The sequence below is a fragment of the Magallana gigas genome, chromosome 5 (genome assembly GCF_963853765.1).
Source record: "Magallana gigas chromosome 5, xbMagGiga1.1, whole genome shotgun sequence".
In the NCBI taxonomy this organism is placed as follows: domain Eukaryota; kingdom Metazoa; phylum Mollusca; class Bivalvia; order Ostreida; family Ostreidae; genus Magallana; species Magallana gigas.
In genome coordinates, this window is record NC_088857.1 from 54,281,886 (window position 1) to 54,302,476 (window position 20,591).

The 20,591-nt window shown below is 35.6% G+C and overlaps 1 protein-coding gene across 7 annotated transcripts; it reads left to right on the top strand.

Annotated features, from left to right (window-relative positions):
• The first annotated feature begins 316 nt into the window (after nucleotides 1-316).
• On the top strand, nucleotides 317-20,238 carry LOC105318769 (sodium-dependent phosphate transporter 2). Of its 7 annotated transcripts, none has more exons than XM_066083581.1 (16): nucleotides 317-484; nucleotides 11,944-12,025; nucleotides 12,147-12,345; nucleotides 12,831-12,932; nucleotides 13,890-14,030; nucleotides 14,123-14,305; nucleotides 14,404-14,523; nucleotides 14,644-14,703; nucleotides 14,796-14,855; nucleotides 15,131-15,181; nucleotides 15,344-15,451; nucleotides 15,722-15,793; nucleotides 16,119-16,180; nucleotides 16,335-16,462; nucleotides 16,888-17,073; nucleotides 17,738-20,238. In XM_066083581.1, the coding sequence occupies exons 3-16, from the start codon at nucleotides 12,153-12,155 to the stop codon at nucleotides 17,973-17,975; spliced, it is 1,704 nt and encodes a 567-aa protein (XP_065939653.1). In that variant the 5' UTR covers nucleotides 317-484; nucleotides 11,944-12,025; nucleotides 12,147-12,152; the 3' UTR covers nucleotides 17,976-20,238. The 7 variants fall into 7 exon arrangements, with proteins under 7 accessions (XP_065939653.1, XP_011414326.3, XP_065939656.1 ...); XM_011416024.4 differs by lacking the exon at nucleotides 317-484 and adding an exon at nucleotides 3,039-3,102; XM_066083584.1 differs by lacking the exon at nucleotides 317-484 and adding an exon at nucleotides 4,061-4,083.
• Nucleotides 20,239-20,591: the final 353 nt, after the last annotated feature.

Genomic DNA, 20,591 nt, shown 5'->3' on the forward strand with positions numbered 1-20,591 from the left:
TTAACCCAAAATAAGACTTCTTTAAATTTTGATTTGTGTGTACTCGCTAAGATGTCGAGCGTTGGTGTGGGTTTGATGGAATATAGATGGAATATTTGATCACCTGCTGAAACCGGTACTATCTACAATCGAGGAAACCATCAATAATAAATACTTGTCAGATGTGTCGGCCGGGCTGTGATGGTCGGCAATCCCGGTTTTATTAATTACGAGTCTAGCTGTCCTCTGGTTGAGTCCAATCGGAATCGGTTCCGGGCCGGACCCCTTCTTTCCAGTGAGTATTGCTCGCGGACTCTCCCTTTCTCCGATTAATCTCGCTTTTCTCCGCTTCATAGTGCGGAATATATCGATATCGACTGAATAGTGCCCATTGTTCATCTTATATTGGGACTTGGTGCAAAAGTGTTGACATTTCGCCACGAAACACTAAGGTTTCCTGTTGCTTCGGTGTCTTGACCAGCGGAGAGTACACAAACCCAAACTGGTAAGTAAAGATGATTGCCACAGGGCATTTTCACCTCGCACTGTTTAAACAGCTTCTGCTTGTTGTGTAAACAGCGTCTGATCCTGTGGGGTGTTTTTTGGATGCCAATGTTTATATGGCGGGTAAAGAAAAAAACCCACACACAACATATATCCGGTAAATCTATGAGCTGGAAGCGTTATTGAGCGATATATTTTTGGTAATAGTTTTTAAGTTATCCCAATGACATCTAGACTTTGTTCTTTCATGTAGAGAGAATGGGGAGAGACACTAGAGTATGCACCGTCTATTGATCTGTACTCTGCCCCCTTGATGGAGTTTTGGGGTTGTACGTGCTTCCATGCATGCATCATTTTACTATAACACTACAACAAAAATAATTGAAGTCTTCTTGTAAATATATAGGACCTCTCTCTCTCTCTCTCTCTCTCTCTCTCTCTCTCTCTGACAGTCAATGTTCTTAACTTGGATGCGGGGGTCGAGATACCCGTATGAAGAGATGAGGTTACGAACATTGACCGTGATTAAAAAGCAATGCTACAATCAGACTACTATACACTTGAAATGAATGACTTGGTGGCGAATACCAGATTCAACTCTGGCCCATAAAGTTGTTTTGACAATTTTGGATTCAGGTTAGCAGTAATAAAACTTTATTTTATTCTGACTTGCTGGCTCTATTATTTCTGAACCTGGACGTCATAAGCAGAGTTGCTGTGTGTCAGGAATAATTTATAGCTTTTTAGACGACATATAGGTGTCTTAGAACGTCTATGATTAATCCCCCCATCTTCGGAGTTTAGCTTGGGTTATACTAGGAGACATTCATTGTTTGAGGGGGAGGGGGTCGTCAGTGTTTGAGTGATGACGTGGAACGGGTACGCTTGCAGTGACCGGACGGTCATTGACGGGAGTCTGCGACAGAACCAACGCGCTGAGACAGTGGTCGTGTAGAACATTCAATTTCCCCATCCAAGCCTGAAAGGCTTACAAAGTAAAGTGAACGCATGGCGAATGTACGACAACAATCTTGTTAATATCAATGAAAGGTAATAAAAATGAATTAATATAACATAACCTCGAAAGTTGAAAAATTCAACTGATAACCACTTTATTTTCATTCCCAGTGGTTTTTTCTCTTTATAGACATACATGTATGCCCTAAAGTGGAATCCTTTATTTTTTATTGTAATGAACTTTTTTAACTGCAAGAAATTTTGCAAATGATTAAAAACCCGAAGCTTGTAGGTGTAAGCTATGTAAAAAAGAATAGAGATGTTGGAGACAATTGTTCGGCATTCACAGCGCCGTCTGTCATGGGTTTTTCTCTGTATGATCAATTGAGAACTATATATATCAAAATAAGGAATATGAAAGGAAACAACAACATGCAGTTCTGTTTTCGCCAGGATTTACATCAGTGTTTGTGTAAGATCGGCTTCTATCGATTTTGTGTGAGAAAGGTGCTCTAAAGACATCAGACTGGGAGACCAGACACTGCAGTAGGCTGTGATGGAAACTCTGAGGTTTCATTAGAAAGAGAAACTCGGACAGAGACATCACTTTTTATCAAGGATGCTGCAATGGATATTTCAAGTTTGACTTGTTGACAAATTTTGATCAACAAAGATCTTCCGCGCATTAGAAATAATCTTTTGTAAAATAAAACAAAAACAAAAATTGTATTTTTCATAAGATTTTAGGGAGATGAACATTTTTTGGATAACATATTGTAAGAATTTATACAGTTCATTGTCCTGACTTAAATGATGAAAGTCAATAAGGCTTTTATATTGGGGTTCGACCCAGCAAATCGTTTGAATTCTTTGTGCTTATTCACATCTATAACATCAGTTGTACATTGACTGCTACACGAAATCTTTGGAAGGAAGGATGTCAGTGCATTACATGTATATTCTTACGTCCAAAAGCAGTAATAGTATATATTTTCTTTTTAAAATGACATCAGTGTTATTTGCTGTTATAATATTTATAAGCGTAATATGATGTCAATAACTTATCCGTGTGACATGACCAAATGGGTGTAAAATGTAATTATTTTAATACTCCTAGGTCGAAAATATTTCATAGCTCAAAATTTTATTGATATCAGAAAAAGAGTGTTTATAAGATTTGAAATTCCCCTATTCAAATATCAGAATTCTATTCATTGAGAGAAATTGGTATGGAATTTAAAGTTAGTAATTTTATTTTATTTTCGAAAAGCCAATGCTGTACGTGTATATTTTCTTCATACTATCAAGAGATATCTTTCTATTTCATTTTGTTTCCTCAAATTGTGTTGCATAAACGCCTCCAGACTGCTATTGTTCTGTGTTTTCATTGACGGAGATTTTTGGGGCGTGAATACTTACTCTATACCCTCCCCCTCCTCCTCTGGTCTCATCGGAGGTCCAGGTACACGGCATGTTTTCACTCTACAAACACCTTATCTGTCAATCAGTATTGGGTATCACTAGTCACCCAAGACTGCCGGCAGCGTTCATTGGCTACCCTTTGCCTCCGGGTGCATATAAATAAACGCAACTTCTAAATTCGATCTCACTAAATTTGTGAACCTCGATTTTTATGTACATCCGGTCTCCTTCCGTCGATCAGTAAGTGCTTACGTATTTATTTTGATTTAATCAATTTGATTTTTAAAAAAATTCTCATAGATTTTGTTTTAAGGTATCTCACTATACATCAAAACTTACTTTTTTAGACACTACGTCCCAAGATAGCGATCTAAATGTTTTGTTAAATTGTGTTTATTAATCAATTTGGTTGAGAATCATCATACATGTAGCTTAGTGGTTAAAGTATCGGGTTTGTGAACCGTAGATTACGAGATCGAATCCGACTGGGGGGGGGGGGTGTTCATATTTACTGAATCATTTTTGCAAAATCATTTTTTTTTCATTCAAAATTGCATATTTTCCCGCCTATATGACTTTAATACTTATTATTCCTAATGCTATATTTCATATTCAAAGAATTTTTGCTGATTTGAGAAACTTTTTCAAAGTGTAGTGAGTCACCTTAAAATATATAATTACACTTATCGATTCTCGTCTTTATCTTCACTTTAACATTAAGCATTCAAATGATCAAAGCGCTAGCTAGCACTCGTAATTGTGTGCATGCTTAAAAAGAGTACATGCAATAAAAATAAAATATTGATTCTACGGTGAGGTTAGAGCAGGAGCACTTTGATCAATTTGGGGTGAGGGGTAGAAGTACAGGAGATTGTGTAACACGACAAGTTTACCGATCACAAGTACTCTTATTGTTGAACGTCTTTTCGAGCACATTTCGAGTTGTTTGAAGCAATCAATGGCAGCACATGACCCGTTTTAATAAATTGTGACAAGTTTGTTGAAATCGTTGGTTCATCAAATTGATAGTGACTATTTCCCTTACGAGTAGCTACATGTATGTTATATAATGTATACTTTATGAACCGGATATTTTTATACTGTGTGATAGAAACAGGCCATAATACGCATTTAATAACAAGAAAGAGGGAAGAGTTGTACTCCATTCCGGCTGATATACTACATGTATATGTGATTTGAAATTTGTATTCTTAGGAAATGGTAAGGATTCTTTTGCTTTTATTTTGGCTTGGTAGTTACTTATCTATTTTATAAATAGGTGATCGCAGTAAAAATGGTAGAAACCGTTTAAATCAAAACGATTAGCTACATGAAATAAAAATCGGATTCGGAAAATATTTCCCGAGGGAGGGATCCGAGGGATAATTTTGTTTTCTAGGTATGGTAGAGGGTCTAGGCCCACTTTCGGGTATTTGACTATGACTTTAACTTCAAAAAAATAATTTTCGGGGGGAGGGGGGTCCGACCCCCCCCCCTCTTCCCCACGATCCGCGCATACAAATTCGGATTCCAGCTTTAGGTTGTATCGGCGGCACCAACTATGGCAAAGCTTGTGCATGTTGTGTATTCTTAAAAGGAAAAACCAATGTAAACTCCGTGTATGTACTCATTCTTGGACACGACTGTTTAGATTTAGATTTTTTTCTTCCTGATTCATAAAAAATGCCGTCATACGTATTAATAAACGTATCATTAGTGCACACCGTTTGATTTCACTCGTGATGTGGGGTTTCAGCAGTTGTGTACATATCAGTGTTCGTATTAATTTTTATGACTTCACTGCACACGGAACACCTTGCTGGTCTTATATGAACAAACATGGGGCTAAACGCCAGGGTATATATCATTATTACTATTATATTGAACGCTTGCCACGCGTGTGTCGTCGTGTGTGACTGTGCATTTACCATTTTAGGAAGAAAAGAAGATTAATTTTTCTAAGTTTACTAAAACCTTCTCATATTGGCAATAACTATGGTCAGCATCGGAACTGGGTGGCGGGGGCAAGGCATGGGAGCCAGGGGCAGTGGATGTCTTTTTGCTTACAAATATCTTACATGAGTTAACATCTGGGGTATGATGAGGCTTAGTCCCTCGTTTTTCTTTATCCAAATTTAGTACGCGCCATATCCCGGGGTCTTTTTCGCTTCCTTCTTCGATCAGCTTTAGTTATCTAATCTTTATTTTGGTGATCAAAAAGTACTCCTCTGACTGGTGGAAGAGTTTGCGATACCTTAATACCGTAATTTTCACTCCCGACAGTATTATTATTATTTTTGGTGACCATTTTTAGTTGCCTGGCTTAATACTATTTTTATTGTAAAGTTATAACAAAATCAATCTATATTTTCATTGCATTGAGTCACAAGTTGGATGGAAAACTTTTACATCAATGAGCAACGCACATTTCCAGTTTCAATCCAATTTTCTTTTTGTTTCTGCAAAAAGAGACTAGAATCATCTCGTTCAGTAAATTACAACCAAATGATGTAATGGTTCATTCGATGAGCGCGCACACGGTTGATAGAACTGCTTGAGAGGCTGGGTGGTCAATAAGTTATATATCAGATCTACCCTGAAATGTATTTAGATATGATTTGCCAGTTGTTATAAACTATTATTTAGCAAAGAAACAATCCATAAAATCTTGTTTTTTCAAAATCTTTATTTAGAGCTCTTCTCTAAAAGAAGATCAATACAGTCTAGTAATGACGACCCCCCCCCCCACCCCCCCCCCCAATCCCTGGTTGCACTCCACTGATAATTTTTGTTTTATACTTTTACCAAATAACGCAACTTAAAATGTGGGTTGTGGGTTTATAACTTTTGGAGAATCCCTCTTTACAATTCTTAAAACTGTAGTTCCTAAACAATTTGTAGCTAAAACACAAAGCCATCCACACAGGCACGAGAGTTTGTTTACATCAAACTTCCACATTTGCTTGAAAACCTGTCGATACAATTGGCATCAAAAATTCAAGTGACCTCGAATATATTTTTACAAAAGGGGGAAAATCAGACATTTTACATGTTTTCAACTTATAAAAAATACAGCCCCTGTCGCTGGCGGAAATATCCTAAAAACGAAGGGGGGGGGGGGGTGGGGGGGGGGTAGGAATTATTTTGCCTAACCCATGTTTTGACGTGAACCTTCGGAAAATAAAGGACATCGCCCTTTTGTGACGAACTGTCTTTTAAAATTAACGATATATTAAATATCATCAGCATTTATTAACGCAATAGGTTTAAACATTAGCTTTTACTAAGATGGAGCGTTATCCCAATTTTTATCATTACAAAGACATTAAAAATGCATGGTCATTTTAACAGTACTAGTGTTTATATTTTTTAAATCTAACAGACTGTTATCACCAGTGAAATATCTATGTACATATAATACCATTCTATCTTAATCTAAGATCTAAGTGTGACAATGATGATCTAAATGAACTTAAGTTAAACTTAACTGGCCTGTCGTAAATTAGGTGACACAGATTTCCCTGTGGACTTCGGAATGTCTACATTGACCTGGCCCCCAAATCTGAAACCAATTATTCTGTGGACGACTTTTACACTATAATAGTGTGTTTTTGATCAAACAAAAAACAATCACAAATTAACATGCATTTAGACATCGCATGGCCTACTGAGGCTATAATTTTCAAACATTTATGACAATCGCCTAGGCGGAAACGTCATTATAAATGCAGAATTTATACACGGGTTCTGTATTTCACGTGTATAATCATTCTTATATTTATATGTTTTGGTTTTTTTTTCAAATGGGAAACTCGGTTATCTTATCTATTTAGGTAACACAACATTGCAGAAAGAGTGCCGAGTAAGATAAATTTGGTTAAGCTATATTTGGCTTGATTATAATCTTATGTCCACTGAAATGTTCAATTTTTGAAAAAAAGGGGAAGATAAGAAATTCTGGCTCCATAACAAAACTAGTACAACCGCGCGCATGCTCCGTGACATTCTGACTTGATACTGTTTATGTAATTACATTTTATTCACATACATTGCAAATCACACAAAGTGTTAAAATATCAATACGAAAGATTTTTAATAAGTAACGTCAATTATCACTTGATATAAAATAAACCATCATAAAAACGGCTTATATGCATAAAAAAGCGGGGTTCCACACATTTCAAGAAATGTCAACCTGCCTGCTGTTTAATCCAATTCAATGTATTCATATATTGAATAAAATACTTCTTAAATTAAATGTTAACTGTATGACATTGTAAAAAATAATGTATATAACAAATATAGGGCTATATGAGTTTTTTTAGAACTTGTTTCCAATTCTTTTGACATCTTTACAGGCAATAAAATATGTTCAGCTAAATTTCAAGACCCCCCCCCCCCCTCCAAAAAAAAAAGAAAGACTCCCCCCAAAAGTTGAGTTATTATCCACACTTCAATTATCTCTTTTGTGATCACGTTTTGACTCTTCTGCAACCCCTTCCTTCCCGCCCGAGGATGGATAAACAACCACCAACCTTCCAAAAAGTCTTCTCTCTCTCTCTCTCTCTCTCTCTCTCTCTCTCTCTCTCTCTCTCTCTCTCTCTCTCCAAAGAACCCAACCAAACTCTCTTTTTTTCTTTTCTTTTTTTCTTTCTCCCCCTGATACTCTCTAATTGGTGATCAAATCAAGCTGATAAAAGTCAGTCATATCTAATGGACGAGATACTTGTATAATACACCTATGAATAAGTATCTATAGCAATATTGTTGAGAGTACTGCAGATGGTTTAGAAGGGAACAAATCTAGCATATTTTTATCATATATATATATATATGTGTGTGAAAACAATAGAATATGCAAATTAACCCCAACATTTTATCCACTCGTGCTACACTCATGATGTACATTTTTTCATTCATTAAAACCGATGTCGTTTGTCGTATCTGTCGCACATGCGTCCTGTCGCCATATCTGTCTCACCTTATCCAGGTAGGCTTGTGTGTAATATATTATATATACTCACAAATAGCTTTACACCTTTTGATTTGTAAAAAAAATGGTTATTTTTTTCATAATCAAGGTTGGGAAAAATAAAAATAAATTCAGCTGATAGATGTTTTTAATTCGGTAAGAGGTGTATATCGATTAGCCGATAAATATATTTTTTTTAATAATCATATGTTGATGATATTGTGAGAAATGTAAACAAGAGAATGCCAGGGCCTTATTTTTGTTACTGATATTCTCTTTGATAAGCCTCCGTGTGTTTACGTAATTTGATTTTTGAACAATATAATTAAGAATGTGCAAATCATTCAAATCGATAAAATTTCAATTTCAATGAGAAACCCTTTACCGCTCACTATAATTAAAGAATTAAGCACGAAATTCTATTTATCTTTGGTACATTGTAACGAAACGTATCTAATTTACTTAAATAATTAATGTTGTTATCCTTTGTCTTGAAAAAATAATATACACAAATTTGTAGGTAAAAACTCTATCCTTGTTCGAAAAAATATGATTAAATATTTGCCTTCACAGCGAGTCCAACAATATACCGTGTGTACGAAGCCGTACCCGTGCAGGTGTTATTTGCGCAAGTATAAAATATATTATGATATTACTTGTCTTAAGAAAACAGTTTGCGTCAAGCGCATATTGTGTAAACAGTTGGATACTCTCTGACACTAGTGTATATGAATACCTTTTCATTGATTTATGAATTTGTGTATTTGTTTTTTCTACAATATCCATTTACTCAAGAGTAATAGTATGATGCACATCCCGCATTCCCGGGTACAGATGCGGCAAAGTACTATACTCACACCAATGCGCCCTATATTTTTTCACATCTATTGAAAAAGATTTAAGCTTTTCTTTTGTAGTTGCTATTCAGGAATTTGACGTTCTACGATACCTATTTTCCATACGCCCGATATTTCTTCCCTTCATATTGATATGCATTATTAGAGCTTTTCTGACGTAGTTTATCAATTTGCTATTCAAGTAAAGGTCCTGCATTAGATATGAAGATCATGAGGCATTTTACATACAGACCAATTAAAGTGGCATGGGCATTTTAATTCTGCTGTCTAGGTAGTCGCGAGATTGCATTTAACTCTTTTTAAAAACCATTTAATGCACTAATTGAATGCTCTTCTGAATTTTAAGAAGGAAAATAGCTTGATGAATGAACACTCTGTCTAGGAAAGCTGCGTTTTCATGCAGTGTTTTTGCATATAGGACACAACTGACATAAATTTCTAGCTGTAGGCCTAATTTATGTGGGACCTTTCTAACTCGGGACCATCTCCCTGGATTTGCCCGGGGGTGATAATTTTGTAACAAGAATGGACTTCTTCATCTGTCAACTTTCTAGAATTACCATAAAAAACTGGAATTTATGTTAATTCGCCATGTTGAAGAATGCTGTGTTCAATGTATTCCTTATCCTACTACACTGTTAATCTGTCTCCAGATGCTCAGCGAACTGCGAGTCTAATTTGTCTTTTAGAAGGGATAAAACAAAACTACCCCCTTAATTATTTTTTTACACCGAAATATCTTTAAACTTGGCACAATTTCGTATTCATTTCCGTAAAATAAGATAAATTAACACTAAACCCCATTAATCTCCACATATGTGACTGTGTCGAATGACACTAAACATGTTGAGTTTGAATTGAAATTGAATTGTTTGACAAGGTATAATTTGTTTAGTTATTATGGAATTACCAACAGAACAAATTATGTCATCGAACAAATACGACAAACAGTTGATGTTACAGAATTCAGATATGTACATGTATATATCCAAATTCATTACCATCCCAATAATTTGGTGTATAAAATGAGAGAGAGAGAGAGAGAGAGAGAGAGAGAGAGAGATTGGATCTCTGACTGCGCACAATATTAAACCGATCTTTAATTTCTTAAGTGGTATCATAGCAGATTTTTGGATTATGTTCACGGGAGTATCTTGGCTAATCCACTGACGAAATAGTGTTTCTTCATTTTCGCAATACACACAAAGAAAATCCTTTGTGTCACGTAAAGGTCGCCGTTACGACTGGGCGACCAGACCTAATCAAGATTAAAATTAATATGATAAAAAAAAAAGCAGAGGCACAGTGTAGAAAGCGTGTAAGATAGAAACTGTAGGGACGGACCAAGGTGAATTTTGATGCCCCCCCCCCCCCCCCCCCAAAAAAAAAAAAAAGGTTTTTAAAAAAAAAACCCACAAATTCCAAACCTAGACTAGCAAATCAATTTTTAAAAATGTAAACTCAGTTTCGATTATAAGCTTGTGTATAATATCATTGATAAATAAATTACAATATATAGTAATTAAATAGGCACTTGTAATCTTGCATGGTGTTCATATAAAACTTCTAATACTATGTACTATATTACTATTATGATGGAGAAAACTAAGGAAATGAATCCCCCATTCATACCCCATCCGTCAAAGGCATATTTACATCTATTGACTATTCATTAGTGTGTTTTTCAAATACATTCTCTAAAATTTGTAAAACAAGTCTAAAAATTTAATCAAATGATATATACTATAGGTCCTACGTCTGTTCGGTTTCAACTGTAAAAGAAAATTAAATTTTAAATAATAAAAGGATTTACTTATCATTTTCATTTACTGTATATTATTTTAATTCATATTTACACTGTCCTAGTGATTAATCATGATAATTTTTGAAAAAATTGCTCTTTTTTTCAATCCGCCTTTAGCTGGTTTAGATTGTTTATTGGATACAAGGTTCATTCATTTATATTCGCGCATGCGTATAGACAGAACAACTTTAAGCCGGTTGGTACCGTTTGTTCACTCAGAGACTGTGTTCTTTACTGGAAATATTACATTATCGGTATCCAGGTAAGATATTTCTCTGCTGATGATATCTAGGTCATGTTTACAGCTCGGTAGTATGTCATTCATAAGGTAAAATCTTATCTTTCAGTGTGACCTTTGTAGTAAGTCTATAGTAAAAACCACGTGGACTAAGAGGTCCCAAATTTTTCGTCTGCTGGTCCATGTCATGTTTTATGTAACTTCTGAAAACTGTTACATCAGTTTCAGGAAATTTGTCGAATTATTGATAAAGTTTGTCTTTATGCCCAGCGTTTTGTGGTCCGTTCAAATTTATAGACTTTTACAAACGAAACATGACGGAATGTACCGACAAAGGCAAACAGCTTTCATGTTTTATCTACATCATGTGAAGGGGAAAATGCTCTAAATTTCATGAATATCAATATAGTTTTCACATTCAGGCATATGGATCAAAATATTGGTAGACTTGTCAATTTATTGGTCTTGAAAAATTAGATGATTAGTACTGTGCAGTGGAATATCCTCTGATCATGAGTGAAACATGAACAGGATAATTTTCTGATTGGCTGACCTCATCTGGCGCGTGTGAATTCGCGCGCGTCATTTGGCGCAATGTTAAAACGGGCACTCGGTCATAGATTTGCCGCTTTGGGTATGTTGGTAGCAGAAATGTTTAAAACCTTAATTTATTTGGATGTCAAGATTTTTAATATTAGTAATAAAAATTATTTAGGTATTGCATGGAACTTATATGTAGTAAAATAAAATCTACCGGTAGTTAGATTCATAGATATGATATTTCCTGTTTATGAAAATTGAATTAAATTGTGATTAGCTATAGATGTTTATATCACCTTTTTTTTAGAAAGTTGACCAAAAATCTATGTTTTCAAAACTTGAGATTTGAAACTATAGCAGTATATTTTTAATTGATTTCATAATTTTAATTTTAAAAAAAATTGAATTTGAGCTCTAGTAATAGCTAGTAAACAATTAATTCATTTTACTTGTATTATTAGCAATTATAACATCAATGATATGTGAAATGCTCAGATGCTCCTCTCATTGGAAGTAATACATGTAGGTCAAATGAGGAAATAAATGACTTTTCCATTCAAGGAGTTTTTTAACATGATGAAAAGAAAAAGGAGGTAAAGCAAGTTATACATATATTGGTAAAGATAAATGATTGGTTTATCAGTTTATCAAAATTTTGTTTTCATTTCAGGTATAATCATCAGCAAGTCCACAGTTAACGGCAGTCACCTGACAAAGTTTATCCCTAGCAAAACAGGGTATCACAAAAAAAGGTTTGTAGGTCGTGTTATTTTCAAGTTACATAGTGAATAAGCTAACTAAGATGTTATATTAAGTAGATTTACAAATAGTCTTGGTTTCCACTTTCTTACATTTATTTTTACTTGTGGACAGGTGAGAATGGCGTCTATACCTGATGAATACCTGTGGATGGTAATTGTTGGCTTCATCATAGCCTTTATTCTGTCCTTTGCCATCGGAGCAAACGATGTGGCCAATTCTTTTGGGACATCAGTGGGGGCGAAAGTCCTGACCCTGAGGCAAGCTTGTATCCTGGGCAGTATATTTGAGCTTCTAGGGGCCCTGCTTATTGGTGAGTGTGTGAAGATGTAATCATGTATTCCATTAAAGAAAAATTTACATAGATACTGCTGGTAACTTTTTGATATATCTTGAGTTGTATTTAATGGAGGTTGTGAAAGCTACACAGGCACACACCATGCTGTGAATTAATTCAATAAAAGTCGGCCTGTTATTCAATAAACTATTGTTTAAATAGCAAAGCAAAGAATTCTCAAATCAAGACCATGACAAAACATAGATAATTTCAGCACAGCTGGGAGATTAGAAATTATTTTTCCTTTTGACATCTATCGATTTTTGTCTGCCATTACTTTAATAGTGATACATGTTAAGTCACATATAGATTTGTTTTAATGAACATGGAAAAGTTTTAAACGAACTAGATCAAGTTTAAAGTTATATGATTAAAAAGGTATTTCATTTTTCAATAGTTGTTGAAAGGATCTAAATACAAGTCAAGATGTATAATGTCTATAATTGGTTTCATCATTATAGGTTATCGAGTATCAGATACGATACGGAAAGGAATCATCGATGTTGAACTATATAACGGAACAGAGAGTACTTTGATGGTCGGAAATGTAGCCGCCCTGACAGGTAAATTAACTGTGCCACTCTTATCGTCAGGGCATCCATCTCATTATTTTCCCACACTCAAAAACTCTAAATAATCCAGACTTGTTACTAAGAGAAGGAAAAACCCAGAGGATGACAGTATGAATTACATGTTTGTTTACAAGTGAAAAGAGTTGACAACACAGTGCTAGGATTTTTGCTGAGTTGCAAGCTAGCGCACAACTGTGTGGGAGAGAGAGTGCAAGTCAGTGTTAGATTCCATCACATCTGGAGAGCATTAGCTGCAGCTGATTATAGTTAAAAAAGAGCTGCTTTTCTCTCTGCCTCTCTCTGCTTTTATTCATCTAATCTATCTTCAACTATCTATTAATTTATTGTCACACTCCCTGTGGTTTCCGTGAAAAACAGAGCTTGTTTTTGTGTCAACCAGGGCACAGTTAGCTTGTGTACCATCTGACTTGGCCAGGCACATTGCTCTCTGTACTTTATCACTACCTGATTAAATACCTGAGGATTTTCTCTGCTTGATATAATGAGTTTTCAGTGATGTAAGCTAAGAAACATTGTAAGTGACTAAGATTGACAAGAATAATAATGAAGCATGTCAGGGTGACATAATTATGTGTGGAACGATATAACATGGTGGTTACATTCTCTATGGTATGTCCAATGTGTGGTTGTTTGAGTTTAATCCGAGATTCCTCTGACTCTAACCCCCGCTTTTATATTGTGACTTGTAAGTCACAATATAATAGCGGGGGTTAGAGTCAGAGGAATCTTGGATTAGTTTGAGTTATGTGTGGGGTGATGTAACAGGGTCTTGTGTGTGGCTGTATGTAATATAATGTCATGAGGTGATGTCTATTTTCAGGGTCGTGTGTGGCTTATGTAATGTAATGTAACAAGATGGTGTCTTTTTTCAGGGTCGTGTGTGTGACTATTTGTAATGTAATGTAACAAGGTAGTGTCTTTTTTCAGGGTCGTGTGTGTGGCTATTTGTGGCCACCTTCCTGAAGCTCCCGGTCTCCACCACCCACAGCATTGTTGGCGCCACCGTGGGATTTGCACTGGTGGCCCATGGAGTTAAAGGAATCAACTGGATGAAGATGGGCTTCATAGGTAAACTTAAAGATCTGAACAAGCTTATAACTAGCAAAAAAGGACAATTAAAATGGACAATGTTGTAACCAGTTTGCCTGATTTCTGTGTAGTGGGATCCTGGTTCATCTCTCCGGTGCTGTCTGGTTTGATCAGTGTTCTGGTTTTCCTGGCCATCAAGACTCTGGTTCTGAACCAAGAGAAGCCCCTGGAGCCTGGTCTCAAACTTCTCCCATTGTTTTATGCCCTCACCGCTGCTATCAACCTGTTCTCTGTCTTCTACAAGGGATCCGCACGTGAGTATCGAGAGTCTTGTTCTATTCTAGGATATCTGTATTCTCATCCAGATCAGCCATCCACAGATGTTTTTACAAATCAATATCTTTGTTTCTAGTGCTCCACTTCGATCGCATTCCCCTCTATGGAGTGTTCATCATAACCTTTGGAGCGGCTATTATTGTTGGTATAGTTGTCAGGATTGCATTTGTTCCGTGGTACCGTAAAAAAATCCAAAGTAAGTATAAATCTATTTATATCAATGATGAAATCAGTGACATCGGTGGGATGGTGGTAGATACATTGTCTGCACCTAGTACTATGGTGGACTGTTTCTAAGTTTGGTATTCAATTTTAGAATATTTGGAAGAGTGCAAAGTAGAAGATACAGAAAAGGGAAAAGATGTTGAGACTTCGTGTAAGTATGAACTTACTTGTTTTGGGACAATAAGAAATAGAATCTGTGGGGGGATGAACAAGTTGTAACCCGAATCTGTTTTTATTAAACAGTGGACAATGATGACGTCTCCCGACGCCAGTTGATAGATGATGAAAATAAGGAGAATTTAGGTAAGGGCACCTGTTGTCTGAATGGGGATATCTGATTGGCTGACATGATATGCCAACTGGAATGAAAAGATAGGGCATCTGATTGGCTGAAATTGGCCACCCCAGAGTAGGTCACAGAGGTAGAATGAGGTAGTATTTATTAGAGGTAGACTTAAGATTGCTCTAACCATCACCTCTATTTCAGAAGAAGCTGTGGGTGTAAGTATAGTATACTAACCTGCATACAGCAGAAAGTAATGTAAGCCTGACTAATAATTCTTTGTATTGTTTTCCAGGAAAAAATGAGCTGGAGGTGACCCCAAGTGGAAAGAAGTTCCCAATGGGTGGTACGTACAGTGCTGTGTGATATACTACTGCTTTATGTGTCGTAGATTCCTTTACACAAAAGATTGATTGTTCTTCACCAAGAGCAAAATTGCTTCTTTTTCTGTAGACTAGCTAGTACTGTCTTGATCTTTAGAACGGACAATATTTTTATTCATTTTCAGCTAGCATAGCACTTCTAAATGAAAACCTGTTGACTCCTCCACTGCTGAACGGAAACATTTTAAAAGAAATAGACCTTGGCACTCCACAAACAAAAATCCCTAGCAATTGTAAGTCTCTGCTCCCTCCCTCTTTATAGGCTATCTATATATTGTACAGTGCTTCGACAGCAAAGATTGTTTCAATAGATTTGTGAGTTGTGAGGTAGAAGTCAACAAGTGTGTGCTTGTTCCTTATTAGAAAAATTTGAGTTTCATATTTTATGTTAGAGAAATTCTAAAATGCATTTTTACATCTTGAATTTTCATTTTAAAAGAACTTGAATAAGAATGCTTATTAAAAAAAATGGATGTGTGTTGAGGGTTGCACTTTTGTTTCAGTCTCCACCCCAGAGTCTGATACTTCTTGCCATTCCTCTCAACCCCTGCTGTGTTCAAACAACTCCATCAAAGGTGAGGGCACCCCTGGAACAATCTCTTCCTTCTACTTCTGTTTCTCCTATTTTTGTAGATTACTAATACTTATTTTCATCCCCTTTTCTTTTCCTAGACTATCAAACTTTGGAAATCATAGGTTGGATTTTTTTGTCACTCTATTCTTCATTTATGACCTCTTTACAGTTTCTTGGTTCAATCCTGTCCAAACCTCCTCCCCCTATCACTGCTGTTTTAATACCATTTATTTATTGTCACTGTTGACCAAGTCCACTGATGTTTCTTGTTTTACACATGTTAATAATTTGCAGTAGATGTTTCATGCTTTTCCATTTTGTTATAGATGAGAGTGTTAAAGAAAAAAGTAATCCTGGCGAGAGTATTGAGAGCATTGTAGATGTGAAGGTAAGCAAACTAATCAATAAACACATATTGAGATGACAGATTCATTCAAATACTATTCAGTATAAGAACATCATACCTAAGGATTAATAAAGATTTTTTTCTGAAAAAAGGAGGAACTATTTTATAAGGTGTGTCCACTTCTGATGTTTTGTAGGTTGAGGATGATTTGGAGACAGGAAGGAACACTGTCAGGGATAAACCGGAGACTGTGAAACTGTTCTCCTTCCTACAGGTTCTAACCGCCGTGTTCGGATCGTTCGCTCATGGAGGCAACGACGTCAGGTAATGACCAACACTCTCTCTCACGTTAAACACAGGATAAAATTATTGTGTGTTTGGAATTGCCTCTTGCCTCATTGACATATATCTGCTGATAAAAGCAAAAAGAAAGAACTTTTTTTTATATGGAGATATTTATTTTTTACCAAGTTTTAATAAGTTAATCTTCAAGTTTGAAAAGAATTTTTAAAAAAATTCCCTCCCCCCCCCCCATGTCAAGAAACAAACCCCAGGCAGCAATTTCAAATAAACATTTTTTAAAGGATCCATAATTTTATTTTCATGGAAATAATTGTTTTCTGAATTTCTGAATAAAATATAACTGTGTTAAATAATATTTAAAGTTAAATTAAACAATTTTATATGAATGGTTGTATGTATTGAAGTATGCATTTTGACCGAGCACCCATGTATTATTTTATTTTCAGCAATTCCATTGGACCTCTTGTTGCCTTGTGGATAATTGGTTCGGAGGGAAGTGCAGCTCAAAAGACACAGACCCCCATCTGGATCCTGCTATACGGAGGGGCCGGAATCATCATTGGGCTGTGGGTGTGGGGGAGAAGGGTCATCAAAACCCTGGGAGAGGATCTTGCCAAAACTACCCCCTCAAGGTACAATGGGCAGTCTGTCAACCATCTGTAAAGTTGATAGATAAAGCTGCTTGGTCTGATTTTATATCGAATTGTGCACGTTTTTAAACGATAGTTATGCTAAGTATATGTATAATAATAGACATTGCAGTAGTTTTCCAAGTCAATTAAGCCAAATTTTAATGAAAAAAATTTTGTACAATTTTGTACATGCTAAAATTCACCCCTGACGTCAAGACGGGTATGGTTGTATTACGACTTTGACATCGCTATAAATAAAGGTCATAATGTTCAGGGAAATTACAAATAAACCTGTGTACGTTTTGTTTGCTAATAATTCTAAGGTTTGCTTTGTTTACAATCGATGCATAGCATGTGGGTTGTATAACTCCAATCATTTGGGGGACGAAACCAAATGGTTCCCTTTTCTAAACATCCCATGATGCATTTTGGTTTGTTTTTTCGTTTGCCCAAAAAGGGATTGCGGAGACTAATTATTGCGATCAAGATGTAGGTTATCTGAACAATAATACACAGAGATATTTAATGACTGGTTCCTGGCAAGAAATATTCGCAGTGTTTAAACTGTTTCAAAAAGTCGGTATACAACAACTATGAATACTATGCTCTGGGTAAGTCTGGGTAAGCTTCAGTTGATAATAACAAAGTTGTGTTTTGTTTTCAGTGGGTTCTGCATTGAGGTTGGTTCTGCTTTGACTGTTCTTCTGGCGTCCAACGTGGGGATCCCTATTAGCACCACCCACTGTAAGGTTGGCTCGGTGGTGTCGGTGGGGCGTGTCAGGTCCAAACAGAACGTGGACTGGAAGCTTTTCAGGAACATCATCCTTGCCTGGGTGGGGACAGTCCCCATTGCTGGCGCCATCAGTGCCCTAGCCATGTACCTCCTCATGTTTGCCGTCTGATCGGACAGGAAGTGATGGACAAGGGTATATGTGAACAAACAATAACTATAAGGTGCTGAAATTCTCACTCGACGTGTGAGGGACTGAGGGTATAATGCGTACATTCCTGTGTTTTGGGGTCCAGCAGAAAAGGAACTTGCTGGATGAGGGTAATCTCACAGAGAGGAAGATCTGATCTGTTCATAAACGTGACAAACTGTCAATCATCCTACCTCATTCTCAAGTATAAGTATTTATATTGAACTACCTTAAAAAACACAAAAGTTAAACATCATTTCAGACACAAAATAGCTCTTGTTCAAAAAGTTTTATAGCGTATTGTTGATAAACAAAGGATCTCAAGAATTTGGCTAATATCAGTTTATGTATCAGAAAGTGGACGCAAATGAAACTTATTCTTGTTGGGTAATTTTTTTAATGATTTTTCCTTTACTCTTTATTTTTGTTGTATGTGCATTACAGTATGTAAAAATCAACCAAAAACCACAACGATGCTGTTGAATGTGTGAGAATATACTGATGTAATAATGAATGAAATCTAGTCCCATGCTGTAATTTATTAGTAGGTCTTTATTCGGGGTACACGTGGATGTGATTGGGGGGAGGGGATACTCCTCTCTTGGTCAGAAAAACTGCTTGGAAAGCACATTCTATGTATTACCAAATGTATAATATGTATACCAGTAATAGTGAACAGGTAAATGTCTAACATCCCTGATTCATTAAAAAAAAAATAGATATAAACAATAAAAAACAAACAAAAAAAGAGAATTGTATTGTAAACAGAAAAAAACCCCCATAAACTATTAAAAAAAAGGGAAAAATATTTAAAAAACCCAAAAAAAAACAAAAACAAAAAAAATACATGTAGTTATAGAAAATGTGAACTTGGTAATATATAGAATGGAGTCTTTCCTTGTCATCCTTAGAAATCCTTGATTTGACTGCTGAATGTTTTTTGTTTTTGCTGCCTAATTTTTGTATACATGAAGTGTTTGTGTGTTCAAGTTATTGGGATACTTGTTGCGTTTTCCCCTGTTTTTAGATGTAGTTGTTCATTGTATATATCATCATCTGCATTGGGATATGTCTGATTTACCCTGTGATCAAATCTTGTAAAAAAAACTGTTGAAAAGGCTAAGTTTGACATCCTAATAGATTGACTTTGAATCCATTACTTCATATCTGTGATAAACAAAATATTCGTAATAAAACTACATGATATTTCACCAAACCTCTATGTACCCAGTAGAAGTGTATAATTTGACAGGGTACATTCTAAACGCTCTCGCAACACAAACTTTCAGGGATGGACTGGAGAGTGAAATAGAATGTGCCAAAGTTTCTGATCTGAACTCGTTAATTTATTAATGATCATGTCACTAAAGAGGAGGAATCTTTAGGTAACACAAAATTATATTTTCAATAAGTGCATGTTTAAAACATGTTTCCCTTTTTTATAATGAGCCCTTTTTAGCTGCCATTGATGGCAAATGGTGTGTAAAAATATTTTTAATATGTTTATTAAGACCCACTAATTTTTTTCACAATGAGGTTTTATATTGAAGATTTCATTGATGTGCATAATAATTAATTTCTGTGAAATTTTTCTTTACATAGACAGTTTATAAGATAAGACTGCCAACTTTTTTTTATTTAGAAGTGCTGAGTTTTTAAGTGCTTGGATTAGATGACTTCATTGAAGCCTTTACAACGATGTTCAATGTTAGCATTATGTTCTGAAATCATTGTTCTACAGCTCAGTTTGAGTGCAAATTAAGTAAGGTTAAATTGTTTGGAAATCTTTTATTTAATAAAACACATCAGTTTATATGTAAAGTGTGGTTGAAGTTCATAATAATCTCTTTTCCACACCTTGATTATTTTGCTTTAATGATACGAATTTTCCAAAAAAAAAATTGGAATTTGACTAAAGTGTTTCAAAAGTGTTAACAATATCAGAAGTCTTTGTCAAAAATTAATGTAGTTATCTTTAACTAATTCATGACGTCTTTGTTTGGCAAAATATGACAGTAGTCATTTTTGACCCAACTAGTAGTCATTAATTGGAGTAAATGGCATATCTATTAGTATGAGGTGATGAACTTCAATAATTTTGCCAAATTCATATTACCACAAATGTACTAAATGAAATTGTTCTCTCTAATTGTGAATTGAATTTGTGTAAAATTCAAACTGAGATGTTAAGAACAGCAATATTTTAGATAAAAACTGTGTTAAATTTTGAATAAAAAAATTGAAACTGCCAATAATGAGTTGAATTGTGCTTGTTGTTGTGAGAGGGTTATTAATGAATTACAATAAAAAGATATCCTCGTATATATTCCTGATCAGTGTGACAGATAATGGGGGGCTTTGGATCAAAGATACTTTTGATTTTGTTACTTTATTGGGGGGGGGGGGGGGGGGGGGTTTACTACCTCTCTCTCTCTCTCTCTCTCTCTCTCTCTCTCTCTCTCTCTCTCTGCTGGTACCAGAGACCTAAGAGGGATAACTCATAAGCGATACGATATGGATTCAGATATGTACCGTAATTTATAAACATTTGTATGTAACTCAGTTAATCAGTCGGTGTTTGATTCCACGTCTTGTCTA

Bases quoted from the DNA above. Each gene is read 5' to 3' on its own strand.
- LOC105318769 (XM_066083581.1), top strand. From the start codon at position 12,153: ATGGCGTCTATACCTGATGAATACCTGTGGATGGTAATTGTTGGCTTC. The intron at 14,524-14,643 runs GTAAGTATAAAT...ATTCAATTTTAG, and splicing joins GTACCGTAAAAAAATCCAAA to AATATTTGGAAGAGTGCAAA. The intron at 14,704-14,795 runs GTAAGTATGAAC...TTTATTAAACAG, and splicing joins AAAAGATGTTGAGACTTCGT to TGGACAATGATGACGTCTCC.